This window comes from Prosopis cineraria, unplaced genomic scaffold (genome assembly GCF_029017545.1).
Source record: "Prosopis cineraria cultivar Desert tree isolate PC_DT_omini unplaced genomic scaffold, ASM2901754v1 PC10, whole genome shotgun sequence".
NCBI classification, from domain to species: Eukaryota; Viridiplantae; Streptophyta; class Magnoliopsida; order Fabales; family Fabaceae; genus Prosopis; species Prosopis cineraria.
In genome coordinates this window covers 23,099,338-23,122,548 of record NW_026555341.1, presented here as the reverse complement: position 1 = coordinate 23,122,548, position 23,211 = coordinate 23,099,338, and the positions used below count along the sequence as shown (strand labels likewise).

The following is a 23,211-nucleotide window of genomic DNA, read 5'->3' as shown; positions in this document are numbered from 1 at the left end:
AGGCTGCAATAGAAATGCTCAATATGCCACACACTACAGCTTGTGAATGGTACACTATGGTGAATGGCACATAAATTTGAATATGAATATGTGGATCAACTCATGAAAAGAAAAGGAAAAGGGGAAAATGATAGCTGGCTTTACTAGGGTAAGGATTCATGAGCACCTAGAGGTTAGTTCCAACCTGTTGCTTAGTGGATAAGTTTTGTATCGCCCTATGCTCCTATTCTATCCTAACTACTCTTAGTTTGGGATATAGAAAAATTAAATTAGGGAGTGTTAACGAGTTGTTTTTTGACTTAATAGTTGTAAAAAGGCTATTGGATGTTAAACGAAAGTTTTGTGACTGGTTTGAAGATTAATGGTTAAGCTTTGAAGCTATAGGCTCTATTTAGCCTAAATTGTAAAGTCTAAAAAGAGTGACAATGCATGTGTTGCTTATAAGAAGGTTAATAGAAGTTATAAAAGATACGAGAAAGGTGAATAAAAGTTAAGGTTCCTAATTGAAAGTAATTAAGTAATAAAGTGAACTCAACTTAATTTAACTGTGATAATTAGTACTTGTGATCAATTTGATAAATAACTTATAGTGCTTTAATTGTGTAGATTAACATGGCTTATGTGTTAACTCAAGCAAGGGGAAGCTAATAGATTAAAAAGTACCACAGGTAACCCCTCTTTAGAAACAGAAGATTTAGGATAACTAGATAATTCATTCTTTCTATTAACTAGTTTAATTGTTTATAAATAAAATTGTATAGTACGATATACATTATTTTAATTATTGGCATGATTTGAAAATTTACATGATTTTGCTGTGAAAAGGATTTGATTTATAAAGTGTATTACTAAAGAAAGTTGTTTGAAAAGCTAAAAGGGTAAATGTGATTTATTATGTGGTTTTGTGTGTGGGGGGGAATATAATTGAGAAATGCAATTATATATGTGAAAGGCATAATCATAGTAGAGGGTGGGAGTTCACCCTAGTTGATGGAGTATAAGAAAAATTTATATGATTAAGCTGACACCATAAGACATCTAGTATAGCAATATGGCTAACATCATAGGACATTTAGTGTAGCAACATGTAAGAGGCTGACACCATGGGACATTCAATATAGCCACATGTAAGAGACTAACATAGGACATTCAGGCAATCATTACATGATTTGAGCTCCTTAGTATTAGATAGAGTGAGGTGTTAGAGTAACAACATCCCGATCGTATGTGTAATAGGGGGAATCTATAGTCTGAAAGTGAGACAAAACACCTTTGACTGGGTGATTTTACCACTGAAGGTGTGCTCAATGCAATTTATATAGAATTAGTTCAGAGCCTATGGGTTCAATTGGGATAATATGAAATTTTAGTTAGATAAGATGATCATGCAAGTGATTATGATTGTTTATGCAAATGATTATATATATAAATATATATTATATAATATCCAATTTATGGTTATTCTTCTTAATACATAAATATGGATTGTTATGGTTACTGGGACTTTATTTCACTTAGTGGTTACTATTTTATAGGTCTTGAGACTAGTAATAGCCAAAGGAAAGATTGAGGCCAAGTGTAGTGGATTAGCTACATAGCCTGTTGAGTTTGTGTAATGAAATTGAACTTTTTTTGGTTAGAATGAAATTGCTTTGTTGTAAATATATAATGTTTATAAGTTACCATAAGAATGCATATACATATAATGTGTTTGATGCACTTGTATGATTACATGTGTATCTTAGCCATATGGTGTAAATGATGTGGAAATGTGAAAGTGATGTGAATTGCGACAAGGAGAGCTAAAACATTGTACAAGTGTATGATTGTGTGTTTTGAATGAATGATTTTATGATATTTGGCCATATATGTGATTTTGTTGAAAAAGGGCCCTATTATGTGAAAATGGTCATCTGAGTGGCCAAATTGTATATGGTTGCATATTTAGTGATTTGATTGGTTAATTAGGTAATAATTGTCCCATTGAAGGTGGTCAAAGCCTTATAAGTGATTAATGTCACTTGATTTGGATTTGGGACGCTTGGATGAGTGAACATGACATAAAATGGTCATTAACATTAATGTGTCTAATTTTTAAAGAAAACATCAAATTGAGATGAAACTTGTATCATTAGCTAGATTATCAGAAAAACTGTGTGAGCATTTGAATTACTCTAATTAGATATCATATGTGAAAATGGCATGTGCTAGAAATTCTCATCTATCAAATTGTCATGATAGCAAAAAAATGTCATGTGCATCACGACATATGTCATAGAACATGGATTTGCAGCTTTGCACCACATGTCATGATGTATAGTCCATTTTGGGCAAAAATAACTATTTTGCCCCTGTTTTCCACTATGTGATATTTATGCATTCCTAAATGCTTTTGTTATGCATAAATACTTATTTTTGATTGGTTTAGGTTGTTTTCAAATGAATTTTGGGATCCCAATTGCTTTAAAAGAATTTATTTCTATATTTTTAATATTTGTGATTTATGATAATTGAGAGATTTAAGGACTTCTAATTACCTTTACATGGTATGTGTGGATAAGTTTGGTAATGGAAAAGGACATTACAATCTAGCCTAAGATGCATGGGATTGAGATAGATTTCTATCTCTGTACCATGTGCCATGACACAGGGCACATGTCATGTTCACTATGACACATATGTTGGAAATTAAAATAGTGCCAAATGTGAATAGAAATAGATAGGGAAGGAAAAATATAGCAAAGTGGGTATGAAAGGGAGGTTGTCTACTAAGGTTTGGAGGAGCACAATGAATATGCATGAATTTAAGGCTCCAATTACTTAAGATAACTAACTTGATCCTTCTCCTATCCTCTAATCTCTAATCAAAGTTAGGTTTGGGCTAGAGAAGTGCTAGGGCTTTCGTTTTTGGGAGGTCCCAACCATGAGTTTGGATTTTTAGGATTATTTAAAGATAAATAAGTGGCGATTCAATTGTTTTCATGGTAAATAATGTAATAGGAGGTTTAGATCCGAAGCCTAGATTGTTAAGTGATGATTTGGGAGAATGGATGATGTTGGGACCTCATAAATTGATTTATAAGTTTAATGATAGTAGAAGTTTAACTTGAAGGTTAAAATGTATGGGAAATTACTTGGAAGTGGGATTCAAGCTAACATCATTCTCATTGTCTAGGCTAAATGTTGTTTTGCATGATATATATTTCTAATTTTTTGTACACCTTTTGTAAATGAGCATTTAGACTCTAGACTTTTTGATAAAACTTATTCAGAGCCACCATGATTAGAGTTTTGGCAATCATGGTCATATTTTAATGGGAGTTTGTTTTTTAAACCATGTATGAGGATTTATGATTAAATGATGAAGTTTTCATGTTAAGCATTCTATTATACTTAGTTAGATGGCTATAATTCAACTAGTGAATATGTATTTGTATGCTTGTAGAAAAAATTGATGATATGTATAAGTTATTTTGTGAGTTTGGAATGTGGTCAAGTGATATCCTAAGTCTAGTATTTGGTTTGGGTTGGTAAAATAGAGGTTTTTTGGGTTAAAAATATTGTTTGGAAACCTAAATAGTCTATGTTGGATAAAATTGTCACATGATAATATTTTTGTGTCTAATCAAAGTCAATAGCTAGTTCTTAATTGGATGAGTATGTAAAAACTCAGGATTAAAGGGTCAATCTATACATAAAATAATTAGCCATGGGCATCTAGTATCATAAAGTGATGAGGCATAAATACTCATAACATTACATGAGTGGGTGTAGAAGTGATGAAACCATTAACTTTATCCTAACAGTGTTAGTTTTTGGTGTTAAATACTAACTGTACATACCACGTGTCAATCTTCACTAATGTTAACTAAATTAGATGAGTATTCAAAAATTTATGCATGTTTAAAGTTTTAATTCACTTTTCATTCTATCATGGTGTTGATACAGAGCTATGTGCCGTGGAAGATGCCACATTAGTTGCAGCACGCATCACAGAGAGTGGATTGGATTCTCTGTGTCATGTGCTATAGTGGACAAACCTTTTGCCATGGCACATGGCTTCTTTGTCACATACTATGTTAATATGTTTGACATGTTAGCCATGGTAGATGTGCCTTTTTTTTTTAAGAATACCCTTAATGAAACTCTTCTTTTCAAAATACTCCATTTAGACTCTTTTACTTTTTGCAGTTTACCATAGGATACCTTCTCTAAATAGTATTTGTGATTTATTAAATACCTTAGATTTTAAACTCTTATTTCAATGCCAAATCTCGTTTCTGGTACATTTTAATTGTTTAGCAAATTTCTATTTACCATGGTAGGTTTTATTTATTATGTTAAACTTTGTACCATAGTAGACTCTTTTCTACCATGGTAGTCAATTTTAAAATTATTTATTGATTAAGAAAAATTATTTTCTACCATGGTTGAGCATAGTAAATTAGCTTTGACTATTATCCACCATGGTAGACTCTTTTCTACCATAGTAATTTTTTAAAAATGATTTTGTTTGATTTTTTTCTACTATGGTAATTTCTTTTCTACCATTGTAGTGTTTTAAAAAGTAAAGTTTTATCTTTAATTACCATGGAAGAGTTAATAAATCATGTTTGAAAAAGTTGAGTGTTACAAATAAGACTATGTCCATGCGAATGAACTAATTTGAGCTCATTAATTGTGAGAGATAGCCCAACCAAAAGTACCTTACTCACTTTTGGATCACATATTTCCTTAGGCCATCTCAAATTCTAGGGTATTATTTGCATTACTCCACACTCAATCTAGGGTGATAAGGGCAAAGTAATATCAAGACCAATCACAAGGGGCATCCCATGGTGATGACAATAATCAAGTGAATAATAATTCACTACTCCCATCCTTAAGGTGAACTCCCACTCATCAATATAATCATGCTACATAATGATGTTCAATTCATAGTAAATTCTCAATTATCACAGTATCATATCACAACATGGTCAAAATAATCATTTTCATCATTCCTCATAGTATTTTCACAAGATAATCCCACTTGGTTGAAATTTTAAAACAAAAAACATGAAATTTATGATATTAAAATACATTTGCAAGTTCGCAAAAAACCTATAAATCAATTAACAAGTAAAGCATAAGAAATAATTTTCTATGATTACCTTAAACCTTTGGTCCTTAAGTCACTAAAGGTTTGCACTTCAATAACTTTCTTCCATAAGCTAACCTTTCAAGCTCAAATGCACAACAATGTTAATCTACAACAATCCAATAATCATCATCAATATCAACTCAAAAATATTCTCATATTTCTAATTACCTCTCACTGACCAAAAATTATATTACTTATATTTTCTTACAGCTCAAGCATATAAAATCCTCCTCTAGCTTTAATTAACTCCCATTAGCTTATCTATCATCATTTATTCATTTTATAGCTCTTAAAAACTCAAATAAACTCTTTAGTCCCTAGGATTCATCCAAACCCCTTAACCCATTCACATAATCTTGCAAAATCATCTAACTTAAGTTTAGTAACATAAAACAACTATCATTAGTCACATCAAAACCAATGAGTTCAGCCAAAACCCTAACAAATCTAAAATAATCACCTCTCATTCCAAACCCTAGTTGAAAATTAAGGTAGAAAGGTCGAAGAATGATACTATGAAGCTTACCTAGGTGATTAGAGACTTAAATAAGCTTCAAAGTGATAAAAAATCAAAACCATAGCTGAAACACATTGATCTCCTTTGTTCATCATGTTTTCTCCTTTTGTCTCATGCTCTAACGTGCATTGTGATTAAATTATATTTCAAAACGTTCATCGTAGCACATTGAATGTCCACCGTGATGGGTGGTACAAAGGCCCAAGTTTGTGTTTTGCTCCACTTATTAGGCCCAAGTGTCCCAATACACTCCTCTAGCCCATTAACTATCCAAAAATCTTATCGACTTAATTAATCCACAATTTTACTAATTTACTCTTCATTCATTCTATAAATTTGAGATATAAAATTTAGGATGTTACAATCAATGTACTAAAGCTCTAACGATTGGTTGGTGATTGTCATTGACAATGGGGGTGAGATTTAAGAGTTAGTTTTACATTCCATTGAACTTTTTGAAAATTAAATTTCTTTTGTGAGACCACTTAATGATTTTTTTTTTTTCAAATTTTTATGAATCTAAATTTGACCTAAATCCAAACAATTTTGTTTTTACAATTTATTTAGAATTTCAAATATCTAATCTACCTTAATTATTTCAAATTTCAACTATCCTCCTTCAAAGTTCAAACTACCCAAATATTTGGACACAAGTCATAAAAGTAGAACAACTCATTATTATTGGTGTGGACTTTTTATACTACCCAAACAAAAAAAATTAAATACATAAATTTTAAATCTAAAATTCAAATCCATATATGTCTATCCTAGCTTTGGCCAACTTATTATTATTTTTTTAATCAATGAAACACTCACACTAATAGCAAGTCGAATACTCAAATCCATAGATATGGGACCCATACTAATTTGAGCTAACCTTTATTATTGGTTAAGGTTTCTCTTTTTTGTTTTGAAAAATTTTATAGAGGAGTTTTCCAATACTAATGCATATTATGTTATCTTTGTACATTGGAGCCATAGCTTATATTGGAAAGGATATGTTTTTTGTAGACTTACATGACATTTTAAAAATAACAACTTTGGATAGCATCAAAACACAAAAGATCCAAATAAAGTTCAAAAGAAATTGTGGGGAAACCCAATTTGATTCATAAAAAAAAAAAAAAACAGACAGACAGCATGATTTTTTTTGTTTTCTTGCATTTATATTGTAATGATTGAAATCATTTTGAGAGAGGTAAAACTTTCTTTGAGAAAGAGAGAAGTCACATATTTTATAATTGGTTAATTTATTTATAAGGAAAAATATAATTATCAATCCTTATAGTTTTATTGAATTTCGCTAAAGTCTCTATGATTTTTCTTAGTATTTTCAGTCTTTATAATTTTAGAAATATTGAGTGATGTTTTTTTTTTCATGTCCATATAGTTTCAAAATTTTTAGTGATTTAGTGTCTATAATGACTGAAAACACTAGAAAAAACTAAAAGAATTAAAAGTAAAATTTAATAAAATTATAAAGGTCAAAAATAATGTTTTTCCTATTTGTGATGACAAGAAAATGGCATTCAAAAATAAATTTTGCAAATTTTGAATGCATTATTAACACACCCTATACGTATGGACTTGATTTGTCCTTTACAAGGATGCTGATGCATGATACTTGACAGGGGTGTTATAGTAAGAAGAGGAACAAGTGGAAAGCAAAATCCTCAAATTTTGAAGGCATTGGGAATGGAAAAGCCATAGGTTTTGTCAAAGCTCTACGCCTTTAGTGAAACCACAGTAGGCTTCGACAAAGAAAATAAATAATCTACTCCCATAAGTACTTAAAATCACCGAAAATGTCTAGTGGTTGGATGGCAAATGCCGTACCACTCATAAGTGGAGGCTAACAAAGTTACTCCCTTTTGTCCAAAATATAAACCATTTTTTTACTATAATCTGAATACTAATAAAATTTAGTTATATCCTTATTTTTAATTATAAATATCATAAATTTTTTTATTCTTTTTTTAACTGTCAATAATAAATTAAATGAGAGAGATAATATTTTTTTAATGAAGTACTATAAATGAGAAAGCGTGAATTTCCTTATAGATCAATAAAGTTTTAGCTATCATAAAAAATGAGAAAAATGTAATAAATATCAATAAGGTTACACAACAAATTAAGTTAATAAATACAAAGGTAAAATAGGAAAAAAAATTTAAAACCTATTAAGGTAATATATATTTGGTTGGAGAGGAGGGGAGAAATTTTGTCTCCCTCCCTTTGTTTGGCTTTAAAATTTGGAGGGGAGGGGAGGACAATTTTTTCCAAACCCTCCCCTCTAAATTGGGAGGGTTGGAGGAGAGGGGTAAAATTTGCCACACCTTAACCAATATACCCTCTATGATAAGTTCAAAAAATGCAAATATACTTCTCCAATATCAACACACTAATAAAATGAAGGTAAAATTATTCATATATAATTATTTTTCTTCCCCACCCTTCCTAAACCAAACAAGATAATATCAAACCCCTCTCCTTCCCTCCATTAAAATATCTCCCCTCCTCTCGAACTAAACACACCCTAAGTATCTTATATTTTAAACTAAGATGAGTTGGAAAAAAAATGTCTTATAATTTGGATCGAATGTAATACTTCTTCTATTCCTATTCATAAGTTAATTTCAATATATTTTATTGAAACCAAAAAAAATATTAAATTTTATTAACTCTGTCTTAAAATTTAATAAGTCTACACTTATACTTTCTAATAAAAATAAAAAAACCTATTTTTAATAAAAAAATTTTAACATTTGATAAGGACAAAAAGTAAAGATAAATATAAAAATTAATAGAGTACAATATAAATAGGATTCAAATTAACCTTGGAAATAAAATTAAAGGAGTATGACTTCAAAGAGGTACAAAGTGAGTCAAAGGACCAAACTTGGGACTCCAAATTCAGTGAAGGTCCCATAATTTAAGCCCTCGGTTCCACCCATTTTTGTCTCTTGCTTCACCTTGGGTTTGCTTCCCCAAGCGTGCGACCAAAGTTTTTTTATTTGCTTTGAGTCAAACATGTCTCTCTCTCTTAAGTCTAGACTTAGACACAAGCATCTCTATGCCTCTTTCTACGAGAAACACTTCACCAACCCCATTTCTCAATAGTGTCAAAAGTCTAATTACTAGAGATTTGTTGAACTATGCAACAATATTGAAATTAGTTAATGAGTAATGACTCCCGTGAGGTAAGGTGTTCACAAGTTGCAGAAATGGAGGCACCTTTGAGCAATTAATTAATTAGTTAATTAATTAATTGACTTGCTTTGTGTTTCATCACTTCCTCGAGAGATACTCCTTTCAAATTATGGAGAGTATTAATGGAGGCAAATAATTAAACCTATCACAATGAGTTTTGTTGATTCTCACAGTACAAAACTCCTAACCATAATTATAAGATATTTTCTAGAATTCCTACTTGATTTAAAATATAAAGCATTAAGTAAGTTTTATATTTTTTTTCAATTACTCACTCCAATCCTATTCATGAAATAAAGAGAAATTTTTTATATTTTCTTTATAAGTTATGTCATCAAATTTTAGAACAAGTTTCTCCTTTCACACTATTAAATGTTAGTGAGTAAAAAAGTATCATTGAAATATATATATTTAATAATAGTAAAGTTGAAAAATTATTAAATTTTTAAATAGAGTTAATAAATTTTAAATTTTTTTATTTCAATAAAATATGTTGGAAGCCACTGTCAATAGGACTAGAGAAATATATACTTAATTTATTATATTCCACTCAAGTAATTAATAAGGATGTTTTGAATGAGTAAACTATTACATTTATTCTACTCAAGGGTATAATTGGTAAGATGTAAAATTTTCTATAAAATTAATATTTTAACTAACTTTTTTTAGAAATGTAAATTAGTTGGGAAGTTTTTTTTATCACTCCTCCATATGTTGCAAATTGATTATGTTGCACAGATGCATCTACATCCACCCTAATGAAATCATTAGGTGGGGGGTACCCATTGAGTTTGAGGTTCACCTGCTGCGTGAAAAAGCTTGAATGGCATCTTCCCTTAGGTATGCCAGATATTTGTAAAGAACTTCATTTGTTGAAACTGATTCATTCCTGAAAATTTTCTTGCATCTAATAGTCCAGATATTTGTAAAGGACTTCATTTGTTGAAACTGATTCATTACTGAAAATTTTCTTGCATCTAATAGTCCCGAGACTCCTTTGGCCATGTGTTAATATTAAAAAAAAAAAAGAATTTGGCCATGTGTAAATATTTTTCAAATTCTAAACTTCATTTGTATACACTTTTTCTAGTCCATCGAGACTTCATTGACTCAATTAAAAGAATTCTCCCACATGTCAGTATTTAATTAAAAAATTCATAGCAAAAAATAGATCAATTACAATTAATCTAGATGGAGTTATTGAGCAGTTGACATCATTGCATGCTTTTCTATTGAAGCAACTGGATTCTAATGTGATTAATAGGTTTTGGTCCTAACAAGGAGAAGGAACTTTTTTTATTATTACAAAGGTATAAACATAGTTGTGCAAGAAGACAGCAAAATCAAATTAAATTAAGATTCAAGAAATTCTTGCATTCTAAGTACTGTAAATCAGACCAATTATTAAATTTGTCAAGACATTGATTTAAGAGTTAATGATCAAAATCATAGTCGAAACATATCAAATTGGTCATTTTATTAAATTGATCAAGATACTAGTTTACTGATTTAACTAGGCTGATTGACTCATATTTCTACATTACAATAGATATAGATCTTGCATGATCACAATAAAAGAAGGTTTTAAAGACAACGAGAATGGCTTCCTTTTTTTTTTCTTATAATAAAAATAAGTATACACAACAAAAAATTATTATAATAAAGAAGAAAATTAGAGACAGATTGATTATTGTCTTTACTAGAGACGAGATCAAAAACTAATTATAATTTTAAAGACGGATTTAATTTAGACAAATACTTTAAAACATAGAGATTGATTTAAAAACGGAGTATATATACATCTCCAAAAAAAGATGGTCTCCAAATCCGTCTCAAATTCTGTAGTTATTCATTAAATTAAATTTTAAAAAATAAAATGTTAGAGATGGGTTTAGAGATGAATAAATTTTATCTTTAAATTAGCCATCTCCAAATCTATCTCTAATATTGATTTTATATATTTTTTTTATTTAGAGAGTACATTTGAGACAGGTTTTTTTTTTTAATTTAGAGGCAAAATGTTAACTATCTCTATTTCCCTCTCTACATTTTTTATAAAAATTCCATATTTTTATTTTTATTAATTTAGATATGGAATTAGAAACACTTGCAATAAATATGTTAGAAATAGAATGATTTTGTTTTCAAATACATCTCTAATTCAAAATAGAAAATTAATTTTAAAGGATATTAAGATGAAAATTAATTTTAAAATGTGCAGAAAATATTCAATTATTGTTTAGTGAGCTTCACACTCAAGGCGAACGCCAAAAGTTCGAGATTTGTGTTTGAAAATATTTATATCAGGAATTTATAGTGTTTGGAGATGTTTTCCACATAATCTAAATCTTTCTCTCCTTCTTTATTTCTTTCTCTAAGTTTAATCATTCTCATTTTTTAAATTCCTATTTGATATTTATTAATTTATTCATTAATCATAATTGATTGAAGTTTTTGTTTCTTTTGTGTTATTCATATTTTCCTTCAATATTTTTATAACATTTAATAATTTTTTACCAAATAAAAAAATTGTCTTGAAATAAGTCACTGACAGTATCTTATAACAATTAAAATAACAAAATAAAATTAAAACTCCAAAACATCTGTGAACTTGAATATTAAAAAAATAAACTCATTTAAAATGAATATAAATAATATTTATATGACTAGAATTAATTATTTTAATATAAATACCATTTTTAGTGCTAACTATAATATATATAATGTTCATTTTTTAGTATAGCAAGGAGAAAAGAAAAGTAATTTTGGGCGTAAATAAAATAATTATTTTTTATTAATATATAATATAACATAATATATATCAAATAATATTTAATTCATTATAAAAAAGTATTACTATAATATATAATATTTATGATATTTAAAATTTAACTTTGTTCCATATTAAATTAAGTTTGATAAAAAATAATTTTTTATTAAAATATGTTTTATATACAAAAAGTCATCATTTAAATTAAATATTTATCATTTTAATAATATAAAATATATGTCCTTTTTTTAATAATATATTGATTTATGTGTGTATAGGGTTAAATAATATATATTTGTTTTCCTATATAATGAATGCAAGCAATTTCAATTCAAATAGCAAAAAAGCGAATACTAAGACATTAAGGGGCATGAGGTTGCATGTTTGAGTTTGGAGGAGGCACATGTAAGATGAAACATATGACATGACACGGGTGCCCAATAGATGGTGACATGATAATGGAGCCCAAAAATGATGTGGTGAGTATGACTTGACAGTAAGTTGGCAGTAAAAACCCATCAAGTGATGATCTAGTGATGTAACCAAACAATTTAGTTTGCATTTTTAGAGACAGATTTAGAGATTAATATATTTTGTCTCTATTATTTTATTTAACTTTTAGAGTATTTTATAGTAATAAATTTTTATAAAAATTAGAGATAATATTTTTTATTTAAAAATAGAACACGACCATCTTTACTTAGAGAAAGATTGAAGATGGATTGAAAAATCTGTCTCCCATAATTTAACAACGCCCCATTTTGAGACATTGCAATTTTTGTCTCTCAATTCATCTCTAAGTGTTTAAAGATAAATTTTTTATTAGTTAGAGACAAAATTTTGAACATATCTAAACAATTTTTTTTTAGTTATATTAAAGAATCTTTCATATGAAAACCACTTATAAAATTATCAAGAATATAAGTAGTTAAAATAAAGTTTGAAGGTGGCCTTAGCCGGCTTAGTTAGTAAGGATGGGATATAAAATGAATATATGTTTAGATATCAAACACTCCTAATGTAACTAAAAAATATACATATGGTAAATTATAGGAAATATGATTTTTTTTTAAATCATAGGAAATATTCGGCCGATGCTATCTAATATAACCACAATGGCACCAACACTCCTATGTTAATAGGGAAGATGGGTTTTCAAGTCCAATATATGTGTGGCGGGGGTGTGTTAGTTTTTTTTTTTTTTAAAGGAAAGGAGTATAAATATAGATGAGCGAGTGCTGTACAATTGTAATTGTTATAGGAAAAGATGATTGATTTCCTTTAACAAGGTTCAATAGTTCAAACTTAAAAGGTGTGAAAAAAATAGGGGAGAATAACAACAAAGAACTCGTGAAAGAATTTAATCTTACAACCTAGGCAGATGTTAAAACAATAATTTCCCTTGGTAATTAATTAATGTTTACTCCCTCTAGTCCCTATTATAGGCACCTCTAATTAATTTATTGAAATTAATAAGAGGGGATTGAATTATTAATTTAATTCAAAAGTATGATAGACTTTCAATTTTATCCTATTTAAATGATTTTTTTAATTTACATTATATTTTGTCTTATAGTTAATGAATTTATATAGGGGTAATATTGTAAAAATATAATTAATATTATATCAAGTGTCTTATATTAAATATTAAAAACTTCTTCTAAAAGGTTCCCTATAATAAGGATAGGAAGAAGTACTTATTTTATAAAATTAAATTTTTTCCTAAGCCTTTTATTGATATTCTCCAAAAGAAAGTTAGAACTACATCCATCACAATACTTTAAAATCTGATTTAATAATACCAAATATCAAATAATTTTTATATCCTAAAAAAATAAAAATTCAACAACTCTTACCAAAACCTAAAGTTAAAAACTACAATGATCTGGTCGAGTGCTGAACTGTTAAGCCATTGTACATATAATGTAACGTGCAAATGCCCAAGGTGCTGTGAATCTTATTTTGTGCAACACCACAGTACTGACATCAAATATTTTTTGGGCCTGTCAGCATGTACCCCTCGCTAAGCAACCTTCACATGACACGTTTGTTTGTGGAGCACCCATGACTCTACAGGAAGCATCGGCATCCCCAAATTGCAAATTTGCAATTTTTTCTCTTTACAACCTGATAATTTGAGTCAAGGCTGACATGCCAACTAAATAATCCCGAAGAAAAATTTAAAATTGAGTTTGAGAGTTTAAAGATTTTTTTTTTTAGTTTGGACTTATTCATGCTGTCATAATAAGCCTAAAAAATCCAAACTAAACCTGAAACAAAAAGCTCAAATTCTTTTTTATTATTAATAAAATAAAATTTAAATGAGATAAAAATTAAAAGTATTACTTTTTTAAAATAAAAAATGAATTGGTTATAAAATTTAAAAAATATAATAAAATAATATTTAATAATTTAAGAATTTGGACTAGCTCGAGATATTAGAGCTAGGCTTAACTATTTTTTTATGTTTGAGTATCTTAGATCTAATCTAATAAGTTTGACTTAAATTACAGGCTCTATTTCTAATATCGTGCACAATAAATCACTTAAATTTTTTTTACAAGCTAACCTTTGCTAGGATCTAGATCCTTTCAATATCCTCCTCCCTCAGTGTCCCTCAGCATCCCAATCATAGCCATTCAATAAATATCTAATGTCTCATACTTTGCCACATCATCTCATGTAAAAATAATACTTTTAACTTGTTCTAAAGAATTCGTCTTTATATTTTTTAAATAAATTTTTATGAAATAGATTAGACCAAAGTTTAAATAAATCAGAATATAAGTATTTGCTTACAATCTGACTTACTTTGTAAAATTTTTTAAATAAATCATGCCAGAGTTTAAATATGTCAAACTATAAGAAACTATTTATAGTCTAACTTACTCTATAAATTCTCTTAATTAGATTTTTATTAAATAGATTGTGATAGAGTTTGAATAAACCAGACTGCAAGTATCTGTTTATAATCTAATTTACTATGTACATTTTTTAACATATTTTTTATTAAGTCAGTCAAGTCAGAGTTTAAATAAATTAGATTATGAGTCCCTTCATAAAAATTTGTAGGGTAATTTTTTAGAATAAATTTTAAAAATAAAAAAAAATAAAAAATAAATTTAGTGAAAGAATTATTTTTTTAAAATAAAATTATTTTTACATGAAATGATGTGGTAAAATATAAAATATTGAATATTTATTGAATAACCGTAATTGGGACCCTGAGGGAGGAGGACACTGGAAGGATTTGGATCCGCCTTTGCCAATGTGCACATATGCACATGCTAAATATGAATAATGCTACCAGTCACCAGTGACAGTTGGGTTAAACATCAGGACTTGCTATCCCTTGAATAAAAGTTTCAACGTGAGAGAACGGATCTAATTTGTGGCCAACGAAACTCAAGTCAGATTAATCTATAGTACAGGATATTAAATGGCTCTCGCAAAATGTACACACATATATAGAAAAAAATTAATTATTTAATTTATATAATTTTAACTCACTATAATTTAATCCTTTTTTTGTCAAAGTTGTTACTCAATTCTTATAATTTTAACTCTATTATAATTAAATTCTTAAACTTTAACTCATACAACTCAATTCTTATAATTTTAATCATTTAAAATATTAATTTTTATATTTTAGAAAATAAATTACAAGGATCAAAATTATTTTAAAATTTTAAAATTTAAAATTTTTAGTAATTTAAAATATTAGTAACTAAATTTTAAAGTAATTTCAATCTTTGTACTTTTTTTTCTAAAAATATAAAAAAAATTATAGGAACTGAGTTAAATCAACTCAAAATTCAGAAACTCAGTTATAATTAAATTAAAATTATATAATTCAAATAATTAATTTTTTTCTAATATAAATAATGATTATTGATGGGTACTTGTTACATGTGTTTTGCTAGCAGGGTTAGTGCATTCATCACACAGCACATATCGAGGAACAAGTTAACAGAAGCAACTGGCTTTAAGGACACGCCCAGTGCTTCAGTCAATTTCCATTGATCCATCTAATGCCCTGTAATGAGCACACGTGGAAGCAGGCTGCCCAAGTTACAAGAGCACTGTCATCAAATCATACAACGGCTCCATGTAATAGTCATAGTTCTGATGATTAATCAAAGTTAAACCTGACTTTAATACGCGTATGTTCTTTTTTGTGTGTACGGGTTTTTGTGTTTGGTCACAAAGTCATGATTTTGCTCAAACTGAAAGCTGACTTGAACCGTAAAAAGTGTACAAAGCATCCTCTAAGATTTTGCTTTCCAATTTACAATACAATGGAAAAATATCATTATGCTAAGAATATTTAATATTAAACAAGAATAAAAGATTCAGAAATATCATTGCAACATTAGTAAATTGATTTAAAAATAAGTTTGAACAAAAAAAAGATTATAACACCTTTGCTTTTCTATTTTAATTGCTAAGAAATCATTCATTAATTAACAAGTACTCATTCATATTTGACAAAAAATCATTCACTAATTAATAAGGTCAAAAATCTGAAAGATCTTGATTGTGAAAATAAATCATATTTTAATAAATAGTCATTCATTAATCAATAAGTACTCATTCATATTTAGCAAAAAAAACACTATTTAATAAGTTCAAGAATATAAAAAAAATTTAATTGTGACAATAAACAATTATAACTTATATTTTTGTAAGTAACCATTCATTTATTAATAAACATACATTCGTATTTAACAAGCAATTATTCACTAATTAACAAGTTCAAAAATATGAAAAAGTTTAATTGTATAAAGGGACAAGTATATATCATATTTTAATAAATAATCATTCATTAATTAATAAATATACATTCACATTTAACAAAATATTATTACATAATTGACAAATTTATAAAAAAGAAAAAAATATTATAATTTTTTTATCTAAAATTATTTTTAAATTAGTTTCCTAATCCTACATCTTTTGATCCTTATTTAATATTAAATTGCCTTAGAAGCCTTTGAATGATATTTTCCCTTTTATTATAATTAGTTAGATCTATCTAACTTGGGCCAAACCTGTTTGCTAAAGAATCTCTTGTTCTTGGAATGAAATTACTGATGCTATAGAAGCCAGCCTAATCGGTAGCTAACCGCGGTTTATATCAAAGTCAGACAAATAAAAATAAAATAAAATAAATAAAATTTCATAGCATATTTAGAATTGTCATGGTCAGATAATCGGTTTGTTCTTCATCGTCAATAAAACTCTGCTTTTACAAGGAAAGGGAGCAGAGTGATATGCAAATAAATACATCTGTACATGCTCCATAACTGCGGGGATGAGAGAAACCATTACATCATGTTGCCTGCAACAATTCTTTAATATCATACCCTTGAAGCTGTACAAAGAAACAGGAGAAGTGATCTTAACACTGATTAACAAATTCGCTTTACAACTTACTGACAGTATAATGGGGTTAGAAAATTATACCTGAAGGAAGGTAAGAAATAATATTACTCCTGAGTTCCAAAAGGCATGTATGGTGATAGGAGTTAGAAGGTTGTGAGTTTGAGCATATGAAATCCCCAAAGCAGTCCCTGGAGACATCACTTTCTGTTATTTTTCTTTCTAAAATGGTTGAAAGAGCAATTACAACTTAAACTATACAATAACAAGAAGACGACTTATTCCATTACATAGGATTGGGTATACAGATTAGACGACATCATTATACTCTATTAATAGCTAAACCTTTGGGTATATTGCTAACCAAAAAGTCTCTTTTAACTACTTTTCCGAGTTTTTTTTTTTTTTTTTTGGGTTTTCCTTTGCCCCTCTAGGCTTAAGACATGGATATGGACAGTTACAACTTAAAACTATAAAACAAAAAAATTAGCTTTCCATCCCCGAATCTCCCCACTCCCGGGGCGTTTTCTTTTCTTTTTTCTTTTACTAATAAAACCTCAAAATAATTCAAGGAAAACAAATATAGCGATTATTCTCCATCTATGATCTATCCAAGAAAATAATAAGTGCAGTTCTCCACTGCCAGTTCCAAAGATCATCTTTATCTTCGTGTATATGAATGATTATATGATACCTAGGACAAAAAGCTGTGGAAATTCTCCAGGAGTGAGATGCGCAAGGGAAAATACAGCAGCACTAATGATGATAGCAACTGGTGTAGGAACCCTGCAGCAATATCAAAGTAAACACGAGAGACTATACCTTTAATACCAAGGCCCACAAAATAGAGATGTAATTATTTTAAAACAGCCAAATTCTGGCAAGCACCTTGACAGGCTGAAACTTCAATATTTCATGCATAGGATAAATAAATATTTCAGTGTTCAAAAACTAATATGAGAAAAAATGAAGTCCTGGATCCAGCCAAAAAGCTGTACTCCACACAATTCTAACCATGCCCTCCTCGTTTTACATCTTTCACATCAAACCTTTATCCTACCATAAGATGTCCTCAAAAATGTTTAAATCCCATGAATAATCTGCTTTTATTTACATCACTAATGAACGTACAGCATTTTGCCTAATCATCTCTGGAGAGGCAAATTTATGATTAGAACTTTATAGGAGAAAAAAAGGTTTGATTCCAAAATCAAAGGGAACTAAATTAAAAAGGAATCAACTAAAAGGCAGGGCAAGAAATACCACTTAGTCAAGGATGCCATAAAGAAGCCTCGAAATACAGTCTCCTCAAGAAGCGGAGCGAGGATGCCTGTGATGCCAACCAGGTAAGCAGTACTACAATGCAAATGATCAATAAATATCTGTTACTCACGAATCTTTGACACAGAAGCTACATTTAAATGATAGATAAGATCATTGACACACCTGACATTTGAAGATCCAATTAATGGAAGCAAGCGAACAAGAGCATCCGTCTAAACAACAGGTCATAAAAGCCAATGAGAGATCCCCAGCTAAGTCAAACGTGCATGAATATTAAACTCTATTAAATAGATTAAGTCAGATTAGTCCTAGTTCATGATGAAGATTAGTCCTTCAAACCATGCGACATATTATGATTACAAACATCTTGGAAGAAAAAATTTAGGTATATCCAGAACATTATATATCTATAAGTATATTGAAAACTTAATTTACATGAGTGGCAATTTTTAGTAACAAGCTACAGCGTAAACAGCTTACAAGATAGAATCCAATAACTGCATCCACATCAACAAGAAATTATATCATGAAAGTTCTATAAATGTGAACCTCTCTTTGTGGGGCTTCACCACTAAAGAACGACATGGCAGCTCCTGTCAATCCAATGGCAACCAGGGCACCAAGAAGTCCAACTCCTGCCCACAACAGCCATCCCTCTTGAAGATTGAAAGGTTTTCTCCAGTCTGAATCAATGTTTTTACCATATATATAAATAAGCAGAAGAGCATAACAAACTCCAATATTCTAGATTAAGCTAATTACAAACAATCAATATCTGATCAAAAAAAATATGTTGTAGAACAATTAATTGCAGTTGCAAACAATAATTACAGAGAAGGTACAAAATTAAGTTTCATAAGGACCATATTGGATGGTATTAATAGTAGTTCTTGGAATTCATGTATAACAACTACAATATGGCAGTAGTACTAGCTGTATAAGTGTTGGACAATGGCTGTAATTAGACATTGACGGAATCTCTTTTGCTGCACAAACCTATAAGAGGAGAAATAGGAAAATACAAGAAAAAGGGAAACAAATTTATGAGGGACAGAACGTTGACCTTACCCCTCTTAGTCTTAAGGAGAAAGCCATACAAACTTAGAGTTGACTCAGGGTGGCTTTAGGCCTGTTTTATCAGAAACTTAGGTTGGAGACTGTGCAAGATTCTTTTGGGGTTTATAGTAGTTGTTAGAGTCATTTTGGAGATAGGTCATATTTTGTGTTTGGTTGAGGAGAGACCAGCATCTCAAAAGCCAGAGGGCATGCTCAGTGAGCATTGCTGTGTTCTTGTGTCTGAATTGTGGTTCTGGGTATTTTTGTCATGGGGAATAGGGTTTGACTCTAAATCAGTGTAGTGTCTCTTGTAACACTAGTTTGGCCTTTTGGAATCATTAATATCAAACCTCAGGATTTCCCTTGAATTTTTGACTGTTTGTTGTTATTTATTCTTTATTTTAGTTTATTAATCAGCAGGTTGCATCAGAAATGTAATTAAGGGCAGTAGCTGGTAATATTGCATGCTTTGTCTTGTACTTTAAATGCAATGTTTCTCTACATCAGAACTCTGAGTACATTTCTCAAAGGCTTTCTCTTCATGTCTCTTTTTGCTGAGTGGTGAACCTTATCAAATAAGTGACTAATTAATTAATAACACAGTTTCAAGGCATGGCATTATTCATTAAAAAAAAATATTACAACCTTTTTAATCTATATTTTAGATGAATTGAGAAGCTTTAAATGATCATACCGTATTTAAAGAAGTCTTCTGGGAGCTGGTAAGTGCTACTAATGCCATATAGAACTCCAAGTACAACAGCAGTTGTTATACTGTCATAAAAAAGATAATAATAAGTTGAGTAATGTTGAAGGAAAAAAAAAAAGCAAAAGAAATCAAAATAAACTGAAAAGAACGCCTCATTATTTTTAGATGGATCTAAGCCTATACTACCAAACTTAACATAAGGCACAAATTTATTAGATATGACTTGAAAATGAACTCTACAAAGCACACATTCTAGTTTCATACATTCACAAGAAATCTAGTTTTGAACAAGAAAAGAAATCAGAGAATAAGGTAGTCAATGATACGTAGACCTTTACGGATCACTCTTTGCCATGAACATTGCATATCAGGCTAAAGTATGTCAGCATCACATTGTTTGTGATGACCAAACCATGACAAAAAGGAACCAAGTTCAGAGGAAGTTGTTTCATTTTGCCAAGCACATCCCAAAAGTTCAATAAATAGGGTAAGAAATTAAGGGAAAATCATTCATACCTCTGATCTACAAATAGTATCCCTGCCTTCTCATCTAAACTTAGCTCTTCAGGACGAATCCCTAGATAAGGAACAGTTGTTGCCTCAACCAAACCTGTTAACACAAAACTGCCTGGGAAACAATTAATCCTTCAAATTGCATGACACCCATGCCCTTAGAGTAAGCAAAGACTAGTAAAGGCACTAAAACAAACAAATGATATCCAGCCTAGCTTTACATTGTTTATATTACATATTAAAACATGATAGTTATAGAAAACACACCCCAATCCACAAGCAAGAGAGGTCAGTGAAACTGTTTGCCATTCCCAAGGCACTTCCCATCGCCTGAGAATAAGCCATTTTTGTTCAGATTCCTGAAAAGAGTGTAAAAGAAGTGAGTTATACTTATATCTCCTTTGATATAATCATGTAAATAGAAATACACCAGAGAGGATTCTACTTAATAAGGGAATAACTCAAAGGATCACCCAAATATATTACCAGTGTGAATGACGATAATATGATCGATCATAGTACATGTGCAGTAAGAGAAATCATATTGAAAACAAGATAACTAAACAAGCCCAATTTAGTCTTCATTTTATCCTTTTTTTTTTTTTTTTGCCTCCTCAAACTTCAGAAGCTAAAAGAGAGGTGGTGCATATAACTCGAAGAAAAAGTAAGAAAACAACAAATAACGTGAAGAAAGTCGGAGCGAAAGCATGTACCTTTTCCCGAAATTCGGTTTCAGATTTGTCTCCAGCGCTGAAGAAGCAAACTGAAGGAAGAGCTCTTCCAGAACAAAATTTTAGCCTTGATTGAGATGGTGGGAGGAAGAAATTTCTACTTCTACTGAGAAGAAATGCGCGGCTTTGTTTTGAGAAGGTTGTCGACAAAGAAAGCTTCTGGGAACCAATGGGGAAGCAAGGGGATGATGAAGAAGCTACACATGTAACGGCTATTGAAACCATTATCAAAGACTACGGAGCACGAAATTCAATCTTTGTACCAAGGGTGTCTTCAGAGTATACCGATAGCTATCCTTCTTCAGACACAGCAACGCAATTTCACAAGAAATAATTTGAAATCGAGACCAACTGCAAAGAAAATTTCATAAATAAAGGCGAGAGCCACAACCTTGCACTTCGGAACAGTGAAGAACCACAAGCCAAGCGAATCAGACGCAGAGGAGAGTGCACGGGGGAGGTTAGGTGTGCGTCTTGCGTGTGGTTCTGCTTCTGCGTCTGCGGAGGAGATAACGAGAACCAGCGGAGTGAAGAAGAAAAACGCTGTCGTTCAAGCGTCAGCTTCGAATTCAACCACATTAAATTATAAGTAATAAGTATAATTATATTAAAACAAATTGCAAAAATGACAATTAAGTCCCAAAAGATCAATTTTATTCAAGATAAGTCCCAAAACATTCTGAAATACCAATTAAGTCCCCAAATCCTTGAGTAGCATTTTAATTTAATGAGAAATGATTGAAACACCCTTATTTGGCTGATGAAAATTTGAGGTTGCTCATTCTCTACTCTATCTTGCCCTGCAATTACTTGTTCATTGTCTCTTCCTTATCATGTTCATCATCTCTTCCTTGCCTCATTGCAAGCGAGTAAAGCTCTCCGTCATCTCTTCCCCAAGCTGTCCAATAAAGCCGTTGTTATCTTTATTCTAGTCCTATTTAACGTATCTTCTTTGTCCTAAGTGATCACTTGCTTAGGTCATTTATCTGTAATCTATTTTGGTCATTAATCTTTGATGGGTGTGACGTATTTGTCTTGCTGAAGAGTTTGATCTTCATCAACATTCACTATTTTGGTTATGCAGAAATTGCTTCTTCAATTTTTTTCCTAGAGTGTCTTAGCTGAAAGTGGACTATGTAGTTTGTACAAGTGAGGACATGCTCAAATGAATTTTAAGTTTGAAGTTATACATTGTACCCAATCAATCAAGTTTGCAACTTTGTAACTTTCTAATTTGTTTTCACAATTTTATTTCAACTTCTAATATTGAAACGTATTTGTAATGTTCAAGTTATACATTATACTTAATCAATCAAGTTGCCAAACAACTTAGGTACCCAATTTTATAACTATCTCGAGACAAATTTGTCACTAATTGTCAAAATTTTGGGGGGAAAACTATTGAATTCTTAATAAAGTTATTGTTGTGAGACAACGCTCCAGTAATTTGTAATTCAGATACCAAATTTTACAACTTTCTTATGAATAATTTGCAACTTCTTTTCAAAATTTTGGATAGAAGAACTATTAAATTCTTAAAAAAGTTATTATTTCATAATAATGCTTCAGTAATTTACAACTGAGACCCCAAATTGTGCAACTTCCTTACGAATAATTTGCAACTTCTTTTCAAAATTTTAGGTGGAAGAACTATTGAATTCTTAAAGTTATTATTCTAGGATAATGCTCTAGTAATTTACAATTGAGACATCAGATTTTATAACTTTCTTATAAATAATTTGCAACTCTTCTCAAACTTTTGGGCGGAAGAACTATTGAATTGTTGAACTTGCAAAGCTACCAAATTATTTTAGGACATGGCTCAAGTAATTTACAACTGACATACTAAATTTTGCAACTTCCTTACGAATAATTTGCAACTCTTTCTCAAAATTT

The 23,211-nt window shown here is 29.9% G+C and overlaps 1 protein-coding gene across 1 annotated transcript; it reads right to left on the bottom strand.

Annotated features, from left to right (window-relative positions):
* Positions 1-16,798: 16,798 nt before the first annotated feature.
* On the bottom strand, positions 16,799-21,835 carry LOC129321333 (uncharacterized). Its single transcript, XM_054967073.1, has 10 exons — positions 21,298-21,835; positions 20,852-20,943; positions 20,588-20,695; positions 20,057-20,136; positions 18,856-18,989; positions 18,469-18,518; positions 18,286-18,378; positions 17,717-17,808; positions 17,107-17,213; positions 16,799-17,014 (listed from the first exon to the last, which is right to left on the bottom strand). Exons 1-10 carry the CDS (start codon positions 21,538-21,540, stop codon positions 16,973-16,975), a joined length of 1,041 nt encoding a protein of 346 aa, XP_054823048.1. The 5' UTR covers positions 21,541-21,835; the 3' UTR covers positions 16,799-16,972.
* Between the last annotated feature and the right edge of the window lie 1,376 nt (positions 21,836-23,211).

Bases quoted from the DNA above. Each gene is read 5' to 3' on its own strand.
- LOC129321333 (XM_054967073.1), bottom strand. From the start codon at position 21,540: ATGGTTTCAATAGCCGTTACATGTGTAGCTTCTTCATCATCCCCTTGC. The intron at 20,137-20,587 runs GTATGAATGATT...TTTTTATGACAG, and splicing joins ATACTATTTGTAGATCAGAG to TATAACAACTGCTGTTGTAC. The intron at 18,379-18,468 runs GTGTGTCAATGA...TTTGCATTGTAG, and splicing joins ATTGGATCTTCAAATGTCAG to TACTGCTTACCTGGTTGGCA.